The sequence below is a fragment of the Linepithema humile genome, chromosome 4 (genome assembly GCF_040581485.1).
Source record: "Linepithema humile isolate Giens D197 chromosome 4, Lhum_UNIL_v1.0, whole genome shotgun sequence".
NCBI lineage: Eukaryota > Metazoa > Arthropoda > Insecta > Hymenoptera > Formicidae > Linepithema > Linepithema humile.
In genome coordinates this window covers 17,939,198-17,954,388 of record NC_090131.1, presented here as the reverse complement: position 1 = coordinate 17,954,388, position 15,191 = coordinate 17,939,198, and the positions used below count along the sequence as shown (strand labels likewise).

Genomic DNA, 15,191 nt, shown 5'->3' with positions numbered 1-15,191 from the left:
AAAAATTACATATTACAACAAAATCAAGTATGTCACAATAGTAATGCAATGCTGTCTGTGCGCCAATTTGGGTTTATTATATATTTTATTCTACTTTTGTTACCCATAAAACATTTTCTTTTATCTATTTTTTTATATATTTGTATTACTGACATGAAAAGTAGATCATTAGATCATTAGATGTAACATATGCATGTAATATAAATAAAACATTAATAATAAAATACTAAGAGCAAGATATAAATTATTCTGAGAAAGTTTTTATATCATTTTCTCCATCAAATATTAAAAGTTACATTTATAAATTGTTGTAACCGGAATAACTGGTATGACAAAAACATTTTTGTTTTATTATATTTTTCTTTCTTTTCTTTTATCCTTGAATGTCTTTGTATACACTTATTTTTAGTACAGGAAGTATAAATTGTGATACAGCTAAAAAGAGAAGCCTGTTATCTCTGTCTATTCTATTTATAATCTTTCACACTTTTGCACTTTGAATGAAATATGTATGATATTAACTATAAAAAAAATAATGATATATTAATAAGAATGTAAACATGTTAAAAAACGAAACAAAAAATGTTAACTAAATTTTTTTCAAATTTTTATCAATAAAACTTATTTTTACTCTTTAAATAAATTTATATAATAATCGAATTACATTGTCCTAATTGAATAATATGTTTAATTTTATCTTAATGCGCCTTATTATTGGTGCAGAATATTAATAATTGTTAATAATATATAAAAATATTTGTTCGCTATATATATAAAGAGTTCGTAATTGATTTTGCCAAAATAAATCATCTAATATGCATAATTATATAAAAATTTCATCGAAATAACGTGTTTTAAGCGGGCAAAATCTATTTTCCGAAATTCCGACTATATTTTGCGAAGATCGATCGTGTAAAACATGCACAAGAAAATCCAATAACTATGTAAGCAGAAATCCTCATTGTAAATCGGGGTTAGAATGTGACGTAAGTGGGGAAACAAACAATTTATAGTGCAGTTTGTCGCTCGAGAAACTAGACGACGTAAATGTCAAAGGACTTGTGAATGATACGATTTGTAACGCGGATATCGCGATAGATCATCGTACTGATTGTGATGGTCTAAACAAAAATATCGCGGCCGAGGCCCATCGCGAGAAAAATGTTGTGCGACGTAACGATGGATGCGAACGGGAATGGGAAGCGTGATCCTCTCCATGGGGGTCCCTTGTACTCCCATCGACGTGCAGCCAGCAACGATGTGAGTCGTACGATCGCGCTAAAAATTATTTCGGAAATTCGCGTAACGCGGGAATGCAATTGTGAACTGGATTTGCAGTCACTCTTGTCCTAACCTATTCTTTGACAGCATCCACATACGACCATATTTTGCCTATAATTTAATTACGATTAAAATAACAGTAACAAATAAGTGATAATTGGCAATCTTTGATATTTATTTGTGTATAGTAGGATGTAAAAATTGTTTCCATGATGTATTATTGTGTATGTATTAATTTAAAAAATTTTACAAGTATTGCAAATGTGTGTAATTCATGTAGTAAAAATAGTTGTGTGTTCAGTGGAGATAAGATAAAAGTTATAATTATCAAAGTAATTTGCATAGCTCAATATTTAGCCATGTTATTTAATATCTATTTCTTATCGTTTTATTATTCCTATGATTTTAGGAAAGCAACAGAACTACAGATTTAGAATTTGTTTATGACGATACTGACATACATGCCAATGAGATTGCTGAGCTATATAGCTATACAGAGCAGTATGAATTACAACTTAATCTTAAGGTACAGTTGTATTTTGATGTTTATCATCATGACGCAAAAGAATTGGTTAAAGTGCAATGAGGTCGAATGAATTCTTATCTGCAGGCATTTGAGGATCAGATGGAGTGGTATAAATTACGACCATGGTGGCAAAACTTGACAAGACCACAGCAAAAGTCTATAATCCATAAGTTGTTAGATCAGTTGGAAGTTTCCAACAAGCAGCTTAGAATGAAGGCAGCTCGATGTATTCTTTATTTGGCACAGGGTTGTTGGGCTGAGGTACAGTCTGACAAGGAACAACAAGACTGGACTAGGACAAACGTAATGTTACTCTATGAAGTTGGAATTTTTCCGGCGTTTGTTGAACTGCTGAACATTGAAATTGAGTAAGATTATTTATATGTGTATATGTATGTATGTATGTATATGTGTATGTGTGTAATTCTGAAACATATATATCTTTATTTGATTTTCTACATGTTGAATAATTTTTTTAGAAATAGCACAACTGCTACCTCAGCGATGAGAAAACTAGCTGTTAGTCTTGCTGATTCGATAGACTTAAGAGTCATTCTGTCCGTTTTGTACGTTATGACAGAAGTTATGAGAGAAGAATTAAGAGATATCGAGCACAGTGAATACAAACACAATGTTGAAGCTTTTAAGGAAGATCTTGGTATGATTGCATTAATGATCACTAAATTTGCACAGCTAAATTAAAATATCGAAATATTAACAAGTAAATATTCTTTTGCAGTAAATCCGTATGGAGAAGAATTACTGATTGTGAAGCTTCTCGGTATGGTGACATGCTTCTGCAGTGGCTCAGCACCACATTTCCCCATGAAAAAAGTTCTCTTGCTTCTGTGGAAATTGATACTGGTTTCTCTTGGTGGTATTGACGCACTAAGAGATTTGAAGAAGGTTTACCGCGAGGAAGCTGGTCTTGATACGCAACAGGAGGACACTATCGAAGTCGCAAGAACAATGAGAGCGAGTTCTCCACCTATGAGTGCGGCAGATTTGTTAGAAACGCAAAACCAGAAAAGAAACAATCGACCTTTTCGAAGGGTAATTTATTGAGAACTATCCTATATAATTACATCGTTCTTGCAGCTATTGATCGCCAGATATTTTTCAGAGTTTGATGAAACAAAGCTCGTTAGATGATCCAGGGTTAGGTATGGAATATGAAGGAGGCGAACCTCCCAATAATACTGGAACAAATGAGGGAGATGGTGAACTGATTGTATTCCTGGGTCCTGGTGGCCCTGGTGGCTGGAATCAAACATATTACGAAGATCAGAATAATCAGTCGCAACTGAGGCCAGGTACTCCACAGCTTAAGGGCAAAGGTAATATCTTATTTTAATTCTATTATTTTCATGTCTAGTATTAATATTTAATATTACTTATAGGTCTACCGTGGACACCCAAAGTGAGACAAAAGGATGTGGATACCTTCCTTGAGGTTGCCAGAATGAAATTCGTCGGTTACAAATTGCAAGGAGATAGAGAAAGTTTAGCAGGTTTGCCACAACCAATTCACGAAGGTGTCACTACACTTAAAAAGGTATTTTACATCTTTTCTGTCATCATAATCGTGAATTAAGTCAGGAATCTATAATACTAGAAATAATCAGCAATGTTATTTAACGTTATAACAATATTTCAGCACATGTATACGTCCCTAGCGGAAATTCAGATACAAAAGGAAGAAGAGATTGGCAGAAACCCAATGAGTACTTCAGAACCACCGCTTCGTCAGACACCGACAGAAATTCTTTATCAAGCTATATTACCAAATTTGCCACAATACATGATCGCATTGCTAAAAATATTGCTTGCTGCTGCGCCGACTAGCAAGGCTAAAACGGACAGCATTAATATTTTGGCGGATGTGTTGCCGGAAGAAATGCCGTAAGTATAAATAATTATGAGTAATACTAATGTAAAGCAATTTTGAAAAAAAAATATAAAATTTATCTTTTTCAATTGTTAAATATATAAGTGATTTAATAGTAAACTTTAATGGCTAATTGTGTGTGAATCCCGTTTTTAGAATGACCGTGCTGCAATCGATGAAATTAGGAATCGATGTTAATCGACATAAGGAGATCATTGTTAAAGCCGTTTCTGCAATTTTATTGCTGTTGCTCAAACATTTCAAGTTGAACCACGTCTATCAATTCGAATTTATGTCGCAGCATTTAGTATTCGCTAATTGCATACCTCTTGTGTTGAAATTTTTAAATCAGAACATCATAGCTTATATCGAAGCAAAGAATGTGTAAGTAAAAATATAATCTATAAATTAAATTTCTCGTTACACATCATGAGCAATAATAATTTATGTTGTTATAGTATTCCTATTTTGGACTTTCCTATGTGCGTTATTGGCGACCAACCAGAATTAACTACCGAGAGTCTCGAAATTGGCCACAGTCAGTCCTTCTCATGGAGAAATGTTTTCTCCTGCATCAATTTACTAAGAATTTTGAACAAATTAACCAAATGGAAGCACAGTAGAATAATGGTAAATAGACAATAACTATTAATTTGTACGAACTTAAGTACATTATAATATGTACTTAAGTTCGTACTTATGAACAGTTATTAATGTATCTGATTCATGCAGATGTTAGTTGTCTTCAAATCCGCACCTATTTTAAAACGTACATTGAAAGTGAGACATGCAATGATGCAGTTGTACGTTTTGAAATTATTGAAAATGCAAACGAAATATCTCGGTCGGCAGTGGAGAAAGACGAACATGAAAACTATAAGTGTCATTTATGCGAAGGTTCGACATCGTTTAAACGACGACTGGGCGTATGGCAATGGTAATGAATTCAGTTTTTATTTCTTCTCTTTCGATTTCGTAAAAAGTTTAATACGAAATTTATTATACATATTCTTGTGTTAATATATCTCTTAATTTCACTGAACGCAGATTTGGAAGCGCGACCATGGGATTTTCAAGTTGAAGAGTGCGAGCTACGTACATGCGTTGATCAATTCAACAACCGAAGATATTCGAACATACCGCGAGACGAAGAAATGGAACCGATTGACGCCTCAGTAACGTCGGTGCTTGGTGCGAATGTGGAATTGACTGAGGAGTTTAAGCAGCATTACGAATTATGGCTGCAGCAAGAGGTATTTCAGAGGAGTATTAATTGGGACGAACTATTGGACCCCACGGCGTGTGAGATTTAAGTTTTATATAAGCTTAAACGCATTGAAATCGTACTTTCATTGAATCATAAAAAACCTGAAATCACGACATTTTTACGAATTACTGTACCGTTGTGAGAAGTGTTCAAACGATAAAAATAAAACATTGCCATATCGACACTGCAGAAATTTCAAAGTTTTGCACCGCGGCGAATGGTCCTAATTTAGGAGACGAGGGAACTTCTGATGGAGAACGTGTAACATTTCAAATTTCTTTTATATTTCTTTTTGTGCAATGCAGACATAGTGCTTGTAGTCATTTTTTATCATTAGATATCCAATTTTAAATAAATATATAATCTTATCTTATACACGATTATTAGAGTTTTAGGATACATTTTAATAAATCATGTTGATTTCTGCTGTTAACAATACTTTATTCCGAACTTACGTAAATGCAATATACCATGTGCGTAATTTTCGGGTATATACTAACACGCCGAATTCAATTTCCTACATTTTATATGTTTTTTTACATGTCCTTGACCCCTTTCTATCGCAATGAACATATACAAACTTCAAAAGAATCTTGATGTACATGTGCAAAGACTATCTTGCTTCCTTCCAGTCTGCACTATTTGATAACACAGACATATATAAAAATATATATATATAGCTCTATTATATATATAAATTATATATATATATCTTCGGTTCATCGTTAATCATGCCATCAATTTGTATCTATATATTCATGTATAGTTGGTCTTATATAAGATTGAGAGAAAGAAAGAGAGAGTTAAATAGCGTGATTATCATGAGTCGCAGAAGTTGATACTGTATAAGATGCAAGATGATCGATTGCTGTTTACTCAGTACATTTAGAATAAAGGTTTTTCACAGCATAAGTATACACACATACAGCAATTCAATTTTCTCTTGTTTATTTATAATCACATAATCGAATAATCTCACACAGATCTCTAGCGCTGAATAATTTATGCTATCAAAGACACTTGTACAATATGTCGCGATTGGCACCATGTTTCGATTGTCAAGGTTTAATAAAACTGATCCAAATAGGAAGATCTGACATTCATTTCTTTGTATGAATCTTAAGATATTGAGCTTAATGTTGGATAAAAGACGAATTATGTCCCTGAATCGAGATCGCGATTCAAATCGGACATAATAAACGTTGTAGACGAGATAAAAAAAGATATACAAATATACAGAAGACAGTGCTGTTCTTTGACATTTCACTGTTCTTCGCGGCAAGTATTTCATGATTATCCGTTCTTGACACACATCGTCTTATCAGCGTACGAAAATGCAGTCTATACGCATTTATCGTCCTTGTGCTCGCCACGATAAAGATTTAAATAAAAATTTATGAATAATATATAAGAAAAAAATTGATAATTCGTAAGTCCTAGAAAATCCCAGAATAGCTTAGAAAATGATAAAAAGTATCCAGATATCGCAAAACCTGACATGTTATGCCATCAACAAAAAATCTACATTAGTTATCGATAAAAAAACCTCTTTAATTCGTTAAACACTGAACAGAAGAACATCGACTGTGGGACGGCGGATACAAAATATTCTATTTGTTCGAGTAAAAAGAATGACAAAAACACCTATAAAAAATTCCTGAAAAAAGTGAAGAATCGTTCCGCAACTTTTCGAATTCCTAGCACGCTAAAAACTTGTCTCAGACAGTTTTTTTGAACGACAATGTCCGAAAAGTCTACGAAAAACTAGCCGATAACATCAGTTACGTTCTAACGATAAGTATATGTCGTATATAAAAGAATTATAAAAATAGTTTGTATACAACAGTATACAAAATTTGTCAAAATTTTGGGAATGTGATAATCAAAAATTGTGCATATTTAAACCTTTGTGGATTTCTTAGGATTTGTACCTCAAGCGATATAATTCTTATATCACAGTAGCCATCACGGTTTTATCCATTTGTACGAACCGTAGTAAGCGAAGTTGTTTTGTTTCGCCAAATCGTCAGCTTCTTTCGGCCCTCTGGATCCATATCTGAAATTTTGAACGAACAATCAGATAAATACGCATATAAGGAATTTTATTTTTTTGCGCATTTTATTCTACAATGTAGAATCTATATATTAATAAACATTATATCATACTTGTATGGAAGTGGCTGAACATTCTCCTTTTCAATTCGATGCAGCAAGGGTGTAAATATTCGCCACGCCTCGTGCAATTCGTCATTCCGCACAAAATGCATTTGCGAACCGCAGAAAACATCTAAGATTAATCTCTCATAAGCGTCCGGCAATTTTAAATCCTGGAAAAAAAGTATAAGATATTCGTATCTCTTTTTTTATTTTTTATTTCTCTTTTAAGACTAATTTTTTTTACTTTGTATCTATTGCCATAAGTTAGATCCAATTCAGTTTCTTCCATGTCAAACGTGATGCCAGGTGACTTCGTCATCATTTTAATGTACAATGCTTCGCCCGGCTGCACTCTTATCACTAATTCATTCCTCTTCGCCTTCCCGTCGAAAATATCACCCGGCACATCCTGGTACTGTACTCTAACTTCTGCTTTTCGCTCGTTTAAAGCTACAATGTGCAACGATTAAATTAAGATGCTTTTGTATTTGCTGAGAAATAGATCTCTGTCTGCTTACCCTTTCCACATCTAAGGATGAACGGAACCCCGTCCCATCTCTCATTGTTTATCTTCAGCACCGCCAAAGCAAACGTCGGCGTGTTAGATCCAGGTGGCACCGTGGGATCGTCCAAGTAGCTCAAGCGCGCTTCCGCATCGTCAGCGTTCGGATCACCGACATACTGGCCAAGAACAACTTGATCAAGTTGCAATTCCTTGATGCATCTTAGAACCTTCACTTTCTCGTTCCTGATGTCGTCCGGATGGCAGGACGCGGGTTTCTCCATAGCTACCAGGGACAGGATTTGCAGTAGGTGATTCTGCATTACGTCCCTGATCATGCCGAATTCGTCAAAGTAGCCGCCCCTACCCTGAGTACCGAACGGCTCCTTGAAAGTAATCTGCACCGAAGCTATATTATCCCTGTTCCATGTAGGATTGAATATTCTGTTCCCGAATCTGAGAGTCATCAAATTCTGCACCATCTCCTTGCCGAGATAGTGATCGATGCGATAGAGTTGCTCTTCGCTGAACAGCGAGGCCAAATGATCGGAGAGCTTCTGCGACGAGGCGGAATCATGACCAAATGGCTTTTCGATGATTATTCTCGTCCAGCCTCTGAAATGTTATTTTAGCTTAAATTTTTTTTTTTAATTTAAAAAATTCCTTGACTCGTCAATTAAACAAATTATTTCAGAAATAAATTTTGATACATTTTTTTCTTAATGTGCTATTTGTTCTACATAAAGAATTCCACACAGAGTTCAGAGTTCACACTTACTTCTTCCCCATGCAGACGCTTCGAATGTGTACAGTCACGCTTTCGAACACACTCGGTGGTAGTGCCAAATAAAATAGCCTGTGCGCGGTGTGTCCTTGTTCATACTTTTGTAATTCGCGATTCAACAGCTCGAAATCCTTCTGCGAGCTGTACGTGCCAGTGACATAATGGTTCAGCTTCCAAAACTCTTCATACTTCTCCGTCTCGTCCGGGTTTACTTTCATGTACGGATTGCACTTTTCACGCAATTGTTCCACCGTCAATTTGCTTCTGGCGTAGCCGACAAAGGCGGTGGGTTTCGGCAAGAGATTGTCTCGGAAGAGCCACCAGAGAGTTGGATAGATCTTCTTCTTAGCCAGATCACCCTTTTGTCATCAACAAATGCGAAATATTTAAAATACGGATATGATGGGAATTTGTGTGCACAAATTAATATCTCGTTATTGTTATAATTATCGAATTTATTAGAAATTGTCTATTAAAGTGTATATAAAAGCTAAATTTTATGTGTTGATAGTCGAAAAGTGCAATCTATATAAGCAGGCATGCATGAGTATAAATAATAAATTGTATTACTCTACTAGCATATTTTATATTGTTATCAAAATTATGAACTCACGGATGCGCCAAGAGTGACAAACACATGTGGAATAAGAATGTCGAAATGAGTTCCCTCTAAATGATCCATTTCTTCCGATTTTAAGGATTGCCTGATATACTGCAGGCTCTCTTCTGTTGACGTCTCTACAATAGCAATAAACATTGTTCATTTAGTTTCACATATAGTACATTGTATATTTTTATTATGTTATTTTTATTATGCAATTTTATTATGCTATTTAATGTCTTGCTTGCTGTTTACTGAATATAGTATATTTGGGTGGACTTCCGAAAAGCTATCACCTCCGATTTGGCTGATATTCAGCCTAAATACTTATTTTATCCAGTAAATAATATTCCCAAATGGATTTTTGGCGCAAATGTCCCCTCCGCCCTCTCAGCTTCCCTCAAAGGTAAAACTGTTTTTGTTAATTATTTCAGAAAGTATTTATTGTACGGAAAAAGTTGTCAAACAAAAAATGAAGACCATAAAAAGCTCTACAAATAAGATCCTATACATATTTTACCTAACTCCAATATTTTAGTCGTTATTATCAAAAAACTTGTAAAAGCTACCACAGGAGGAGCGGCACCCACTGCATCCATGCATACTTACATTTTACAACGCAAAGCGAGATTCCACGTGCGTTTACGACTTTCTACGCAAAGCGAGATTCAATCCAAACCCTATGTGTATAGTTTTTTTATGGTGGAGCCCTCTGCAGAGAGACGGAACACACTGCTTCCAGATTTTTGATAATAACGGCTAAAATATTGGGGTTAAGTAAAATATGTATAGGACCTTATTTGTAGAGCATTTTATGAGTTTCATTTTTTGTTAGACAACTTTTTCTATACAATGAACACTTTCTGAAATAATTAACAAAAACAGTTTTATCTTTGAGGACGGGTGGGGGGCATTTGCGCCAAAAATCCATTTGGGAATATTATTTACTAGATAAAATAAGTATTTAGGCTGAAAACCAGCCAAATCGGAGGTGATAGCTTTTCGGAAGTTTATCCGTTGTACAATTTGTACAATTAATAAATTATAAGTAATGAAAACTTTGAAGTGAAATTATGCCTATGCTGCTATACTATTGTATGAGATTTATATATTCATGATATTCAACGTAGTCAAGTGTCATATTTGCATTTGTATGTACATATTTTTCTCATCGTACGATGATCGAAACTACGTCACACATAAATTAAATTTCAATGTTACTATTTCAATTATATACAATTATATTTCATTTTATACAAAATAAATACTACGTGTGATTATTTGCATTTGTTTCTATCGTTGAAAGCATATAAAGATATTTTGCGGTAAGACGTCAATCGCGGAGAGATATTTATCATAGGAAGTGTAATTATAGAAAGTGTAGGTAGTAATATCTCGATTTCTCACGCGCATTGCATGCAAAGAAGCTGACGTTTTCATTGAACATAACATTAAATAATTTTTTTTTTAATTACGTAAAACTATTGCTATTTTTTAATTATTAGTTAAATTAGGTGCACGTGAGACTGAAAAATTGAAAGTTTTTGCTGTTTCTACAAAAAAAACTTGAATTTTGCTGAGCAATGTAATTACCAAGATACAATGTCGTATGACTGATCAATATAAACTAATTATTCGAACGGCACAATTTAAACCAACATGTTTTAATCGCACAAAAATAATCGACACAAACATAATTTCGCACTTACGCAACATATTCTTTGTGACACTCATGGTTTCTGAACAACAACTTCGCATAAAAAAGAAAAAAACTATGAGATCGATGGATTATTGGCACTGTTCGCTTTCCTGCCGATTCCTCTTCGAACGATTCTACCGCGTCGCTAGCAGAACCACGACTGACAATAAGCGTCGAATTGACTTCGCACGTGTGCCTTGCGCCGCTATAAAAATGTGAACGCTTACGAGAGAACCGTGAACGATTCTGATAAATAAATTGCCTAATCATTTTTCATTTCTTCAATTGTCAGTTATCTCGGATGAATCAGCAGAGCGTAGATGCAGAAGTTACATCATGTAAAAATGGAGATTCATTGATATCGGTTTGATGGTTGGCCAAGTAAATAAAGATTGACATTTTTCCTCTTTCTCCTTCTTCGCAGATGCAAGTGCGAATGAATTTTTATCTAGCACATGAAAGTTCTTGGAGCGATAAGTTCTCCTATCGATAAATCTGATTGCATGATTTTTAAGATTTTGCTTGCTGTCATGTGCTCGAATATCTTTGCTTGTCTAATTGAGAAAGATGTAAAATGTATTTTTCTTTTTCTACACAAATGTAGTAATATAGTAATATATTAACATATACGATGTATTGTATGGTAATGATTCAGTCTCACTTTTATGTAGTGTATAATATACATGACGTGCCTAAGCTCGAACAAACCTTCTGCAATTCGTGTAAACGATTTCCATAAACAGAAAAGCGTCAGCGAATCGTTAGAACTATACTAACGGATAAGAAACGAGAATACCTGTCTGCAGACTGACTAATTTCGAGAACATTACAGGCGATAGAACGATCACGCGACATTACATAACAGCGATTTATGTGTTAATACGATGGTCAAGGACGTCAAGAGAATAATACGAAAATTGATAGCCAATATATGGAACAGATATAGATTACGGTGTCTAAGAAAGTTTCCAAATGATAACATACGTGTATCTCCATTCATGAAACAATTACGGTGAACAAAAAACGATATACAAATCGTCAACATTTATGATATTGCTTACATTTTAACGAATATCTTATGAAATGCAATAAAACGTGAAAGATAATTAAAATAAATTTTACGAAACATCTGAAGAATGTTGCAACGAGCGTTTATAGTAGAAACAAAACATAAATAATGCACATGGAAGTATATCGAGTGTTTTATGACAATGATGACTGGCAAAACAGAATGAACTGCTCTCATCGCGAGTGTCACGAATGCGATACGTCAATTACATTTTACGCATTACAATGTAATAAGTTTTCCTCAAGAGCGAGCTTAAAATTTAGCCGACAATTAATTTCACTATCATGTGATTCGATTAATGCTAACTTACTTGATCATCCGTGGTTCAATAAATGATTTCTACTTAACTTAATAACAATTATAATAATCGAAAATGAATTAAGAGTTCGAAAAAGTACATTAATTTGAATCGACAGGAATTTCATGGCAATTTGACATCATTTTTCTGTTGTGACAGCAAAAAGTTTTATCAATACTGACGAAACGCAAGCACGATTCAATCAAACAAGAAATGCTTCTATTTTTATAAATAATTACAATTGATAAGATTGCATATTACATATATTACCAAATTGCCGTATTTATAATTCAAGCTATTACAGTTCTCTGTATTTGCCAATATAAATGTTCTATCAAGAAGAACAATTATGTTCGGGTAAATAAAGCATAAAATATCAATTCGCAATTGTAGCGATCTCTTAAATCCTCAATATTGTGTGTGACGATCGAAAGAATAAATTATGTTAAGCATCGGAACATATCGACAAAGATATAAGATAATTTAAAATTTAAATTTTTGCTAGGTCACTTGAAATGTACGTAAGATGTAACAGACGATTACACGTTGACGTAGTAGCAGCAAGGAATAATTTCAATTCGGTTTTTAACAGTGCCTTGTTTCTTTTGTCAACAAATATTTGTGTCCGTTTCGTATCTCTTATTAGTGTTACAAATATTATTTATTATACAAGATCAATCATTACGCGCGAACGTTTAACGTTCATAAGATAATAAACGACATAACAAAGGACAAAATTTTCTTTTCGTTTCAAATTTATTTATTTAAAAGTGCATTCTGACACACTGACAATGTTACTGCATTCTTCTTACGAAAGACAGTCACCATAAACGACAAATAGTCAGAAACATAATTCAACTTGTGCAATATTGTTGCTTACACATGCTTCTGGCGTTATATTAATGACGCAGCCTACTTTTCGTGCTGACCCGAAATGAATTACGCTCGCGGCTACGAAATGCTTTGTAAAGTTATGTCAGAATCTAGAGCAGTCGAGCGATGCACCTTTCTCTGATTTCAAAGCGTCAAGTTTCAAATCAGCGACAAAAGAAGTTTTCTATTCCATTCTATTGTATTTATTCTTTGTTCTTAGTTGTGCGTTTGAGATATAATATTTCGAAAATCGAATCATATTTATAATTCAAAAATAATATTTTTATTTCTTGAAAATATCTGTGATTTTTGCAATGTTTGTTGACCGCCAAAATATAATATTGTAAATTTTTACGAATATTCTATATTTTTACTCAGATTTATTAAGATTTCTACAATAAATAATTCATATGCTTTACTACACTTAACATTTAATTAATAAAAAACAAATTTTAATCCATCTTCATCGTTAACAATGATTAATAATTCATATCTGAGTTTCATAATCTTTATAAAAATTCATCAATAAAAAATTGAAAATTTTATTTGCGATGAATATGAATCAAATTATATAAAATTGATTAAAATTTCCAAAAATATCTCGTGATAATAAATAAATATTTGTGTGATAATAAATAAATATTTGCGTGATAATAAATAAATATGTGCGTGATAATAAATAAATATTTGCGTGATAATAAATAAATATGTGCGTAATAATAAATAAATATTTGCGTGATAATAAATAAATATTTACGTGATAATACATATTTGCGTAATAATAAATAAATATTCTATCATTATCGTGCGAGTAAATTTTTTTTTAAACGTTACGTAGCGTTACGCGGTTAAAAAAAGATAATTGCAAAAATACATCGTACGATATTATCATCGTCGAGTTTTCGCATAACGCGCACGATCGTCACGCTTTAATCTCCGAAACCCGTATTCTACTCATTTAATTTTATCTAGAAAGGAATGAGATTTCGGCCTTGAAGTCATACTGTTATCACTGCGAAATTTCAAATAAATTGCTATACACAAAAATCGCATCATTTATTGTCGATGATTAAATGCTTTAATAAAATTTACTGCTTTCTTATTGACTTTTTTTATTTCATTTTTTTACTTTGAATAAATATGCTAATGTATTTTAAGCATTACATTGAACATTTCGCTAAACGATTGCTGATTAAGTCGGCTATTTATCAGATATTAAATGAATGCAAATGGTTACATTTACGAGATAAATTTTACAGTAACATGATTGTCATAATTATTTATCAAATATAAATTTGTTTTGCCAAATTAATTCAACAATGCAAAATTAATTCCAACTTAACAAGAATTACGTGCACATTATCTGTAATCATAAAAGGTTAACGTTAAATAACAAGAACTTACTTCTTTTAAATCCTGCCATCCTTGGTTCTTGCACCTGCTTAAATCCTGCCATTCTTGATTAATGTAAAAATTTCCTTTCACGTCCACTCAACAGAACTTGTTTTTTTTTTTTTGCAGCAAGAATATCTCCAACGCGATATATGACCTTGCCGCCAAAACGACACTGTCATGCGCAATTTTGAGGTTAAGCGCTGCACGATGTATCTCGAACGATACTGATCACGCTATATTTTCGTGTTCTTCTAAAATTCGTACTCCACGATCCCCTCCGCCATCTAAAATCACTGTTGTCCACTTTCATTCGCATTCGCAATTTCTATCGAACGCGAATCATTCTTCGATTTCCTATCATCGCGATAAAAATGACGTGACAGGCAATAGATCACTATTCAATTTTGATTGCTTCTTAACACAATTTTTGCGATCTTTTTCCTTTATGTGTTCTCCTAAAATTTATTTATTTGTATTACGAATTATTTGTATTACGAATTTAGAATAAATAAAATGCATATACATACTGATGCTCTACAAAACGAGAAAATGAGGAAAATATACGAAATTATATTTGTAAAGAGAATTATCATAAGTTCAAAAGATAAACCTTAATGTTCACGCACTATAATATAATGATTGTAATTTTCTGTAACATATTCAATAATAGTTTTGCGCTTTATATTGCGAACGAGAATACACACAATTGAACCAGTTAAATCACACGGTGGCACCACCTGCTTGCATGTGTTGCACTGTTTGATGAAATAAAAATCAATCGGTAATGCAGTGAAATTGTTGCAGCGGTGTAGCAGCATTCTCTATAATTTTTTATGTAAGTGAAAACTGAA

At 33.3% G+C, this 15,191-nt stretch overlaps 2 protein-coding genes across 6 annotated transcripts; one reads left to right on the top strand and one right to left on the bottom strand.

Moving 5' to 3' along the window:
- The first annotated feature begins 809 nt into the window (after nucleotides 1-809).
- Nucleotides 810-6,052, top strand: Strip (striatin interacting protein). Its single transcript, XM_067353806.1, has 12 exons — nucleotides 810-1,260; nucleotides 1,691-1,807; nucleotides 1,892-2,175; nucleotides 2,287-2,465; nucleotides 2,547-2,860; nucleotides 2,931-3,144; nucleotides 3,208-3,362; nucleotides 3,465-3,709; nucleotides 3,852-4,079; nucleotides 4,154-4,325; nucleotides 4,428-4,632; nucleotides 4,743-6,052. The coding sequence occupies exons 1-12, from the start codon at nucleotides 1,162-1,164 to the stop codon at nucleotides 5,006-5,008; spliced, it is 2,478 nt and encodes an 825-aa protein (XP_067209907.1). The 5' UTR covers nucleotides 810-1,161; the 3' UTR covers nucleotides 5,009-6,052.
- Zw (glucose-6-phosphate 1-dehydrogenase Zw) lies at nucleotides 5,894-15,113 on the bottom strand. 5 transcript variants are annotated; one of them, XM_012364636.2, is made up of 8 exons: nucleotides 14,868-15,113; nucleotides 14,350-14,795; nucleotides 9,019-9,143; nucleotides 8,400-8,764; nucleotides 7,638-8,236; nucleotides 7,364-7,569; nucleotides 7,129-7,289; nucleotides 5,894-7,018 (listed from the first exon to the last, which is right to left on the bottom strand). In XM_012364636.2, exons 2-8 carry the CDS (start codon nucleotides 14,399-14,401, stop codon nucleotides 6,928-6,930), a joined length of 1,599 nt encoding a protein of 532 aa, XP_012220059.1. In that variant the 5' UTR covers nucleotides 14,402-14,795; nucleotides 14,868-15,113; the 3' UTR covers nucleotides 5,894-6,927. The 5 variants fall into 5 exon arrangements, with proteins under 5 accessions (XP_012220059.1, XP_067209920.1, XP_012220061.1 ...); XM_067353819.1 differs by having other exon boundaries at nucleotides 14,350-15,113; XM_012364638.2 differs by lacking the exons at nucleotides 14,350-14,795; nucleotides 14,868-15,113 and adding an exon at nucleotides 11,414-11,494.
- Between the last annotated feature and the right edge of the window lie 78 nt (nucleotides 15,114-15,191).

Bases quoted from the DNA above. Each gene is read 5' to 3' on its own strand.
- Zw (XM_067353819.1), bottom strand. From the start codon at position 14,401: ATGGCAGGATTTAAGCAGGTGCAAGAACCAAGGATGGCAGGATTTAAA. The intron at 8,237-8,399 runs GTAAGTGTGAAC...ATAACATTTCAG, and splicing joins AGCGTCTGCATGGGGAAGAA to AGGCTGGACGAGAATAATCA. The intron at 7,290-7,363 runs GTAAAAAAAATT...CTTTTTTTCCAG, and splicing joins CTTATGGCAATAGATACAAA to GATTTAAAATTGCCGGACGC.
- Strip (XM_067353806.1), top strand. From the start codon at position 1,162: ATGTTGTGCGACGTAACGATGGATGCGAACGGGAATGGGAAGCGTGAT. The intron at 1,808-1,891 runs GTACAGTTGTAT...TCTTATCTGCAG, and splicing joins AATTACAACTTAATCTTAAG to GCATTTGAGGATCAGATGGA. The intron at 2,176-2,286 runs GTAAGATTATTT...TAATTTTTTTAG, and splicing joins CTGCTGAACATTGAAATTGA to AAATAGCACAACTGCTACCT.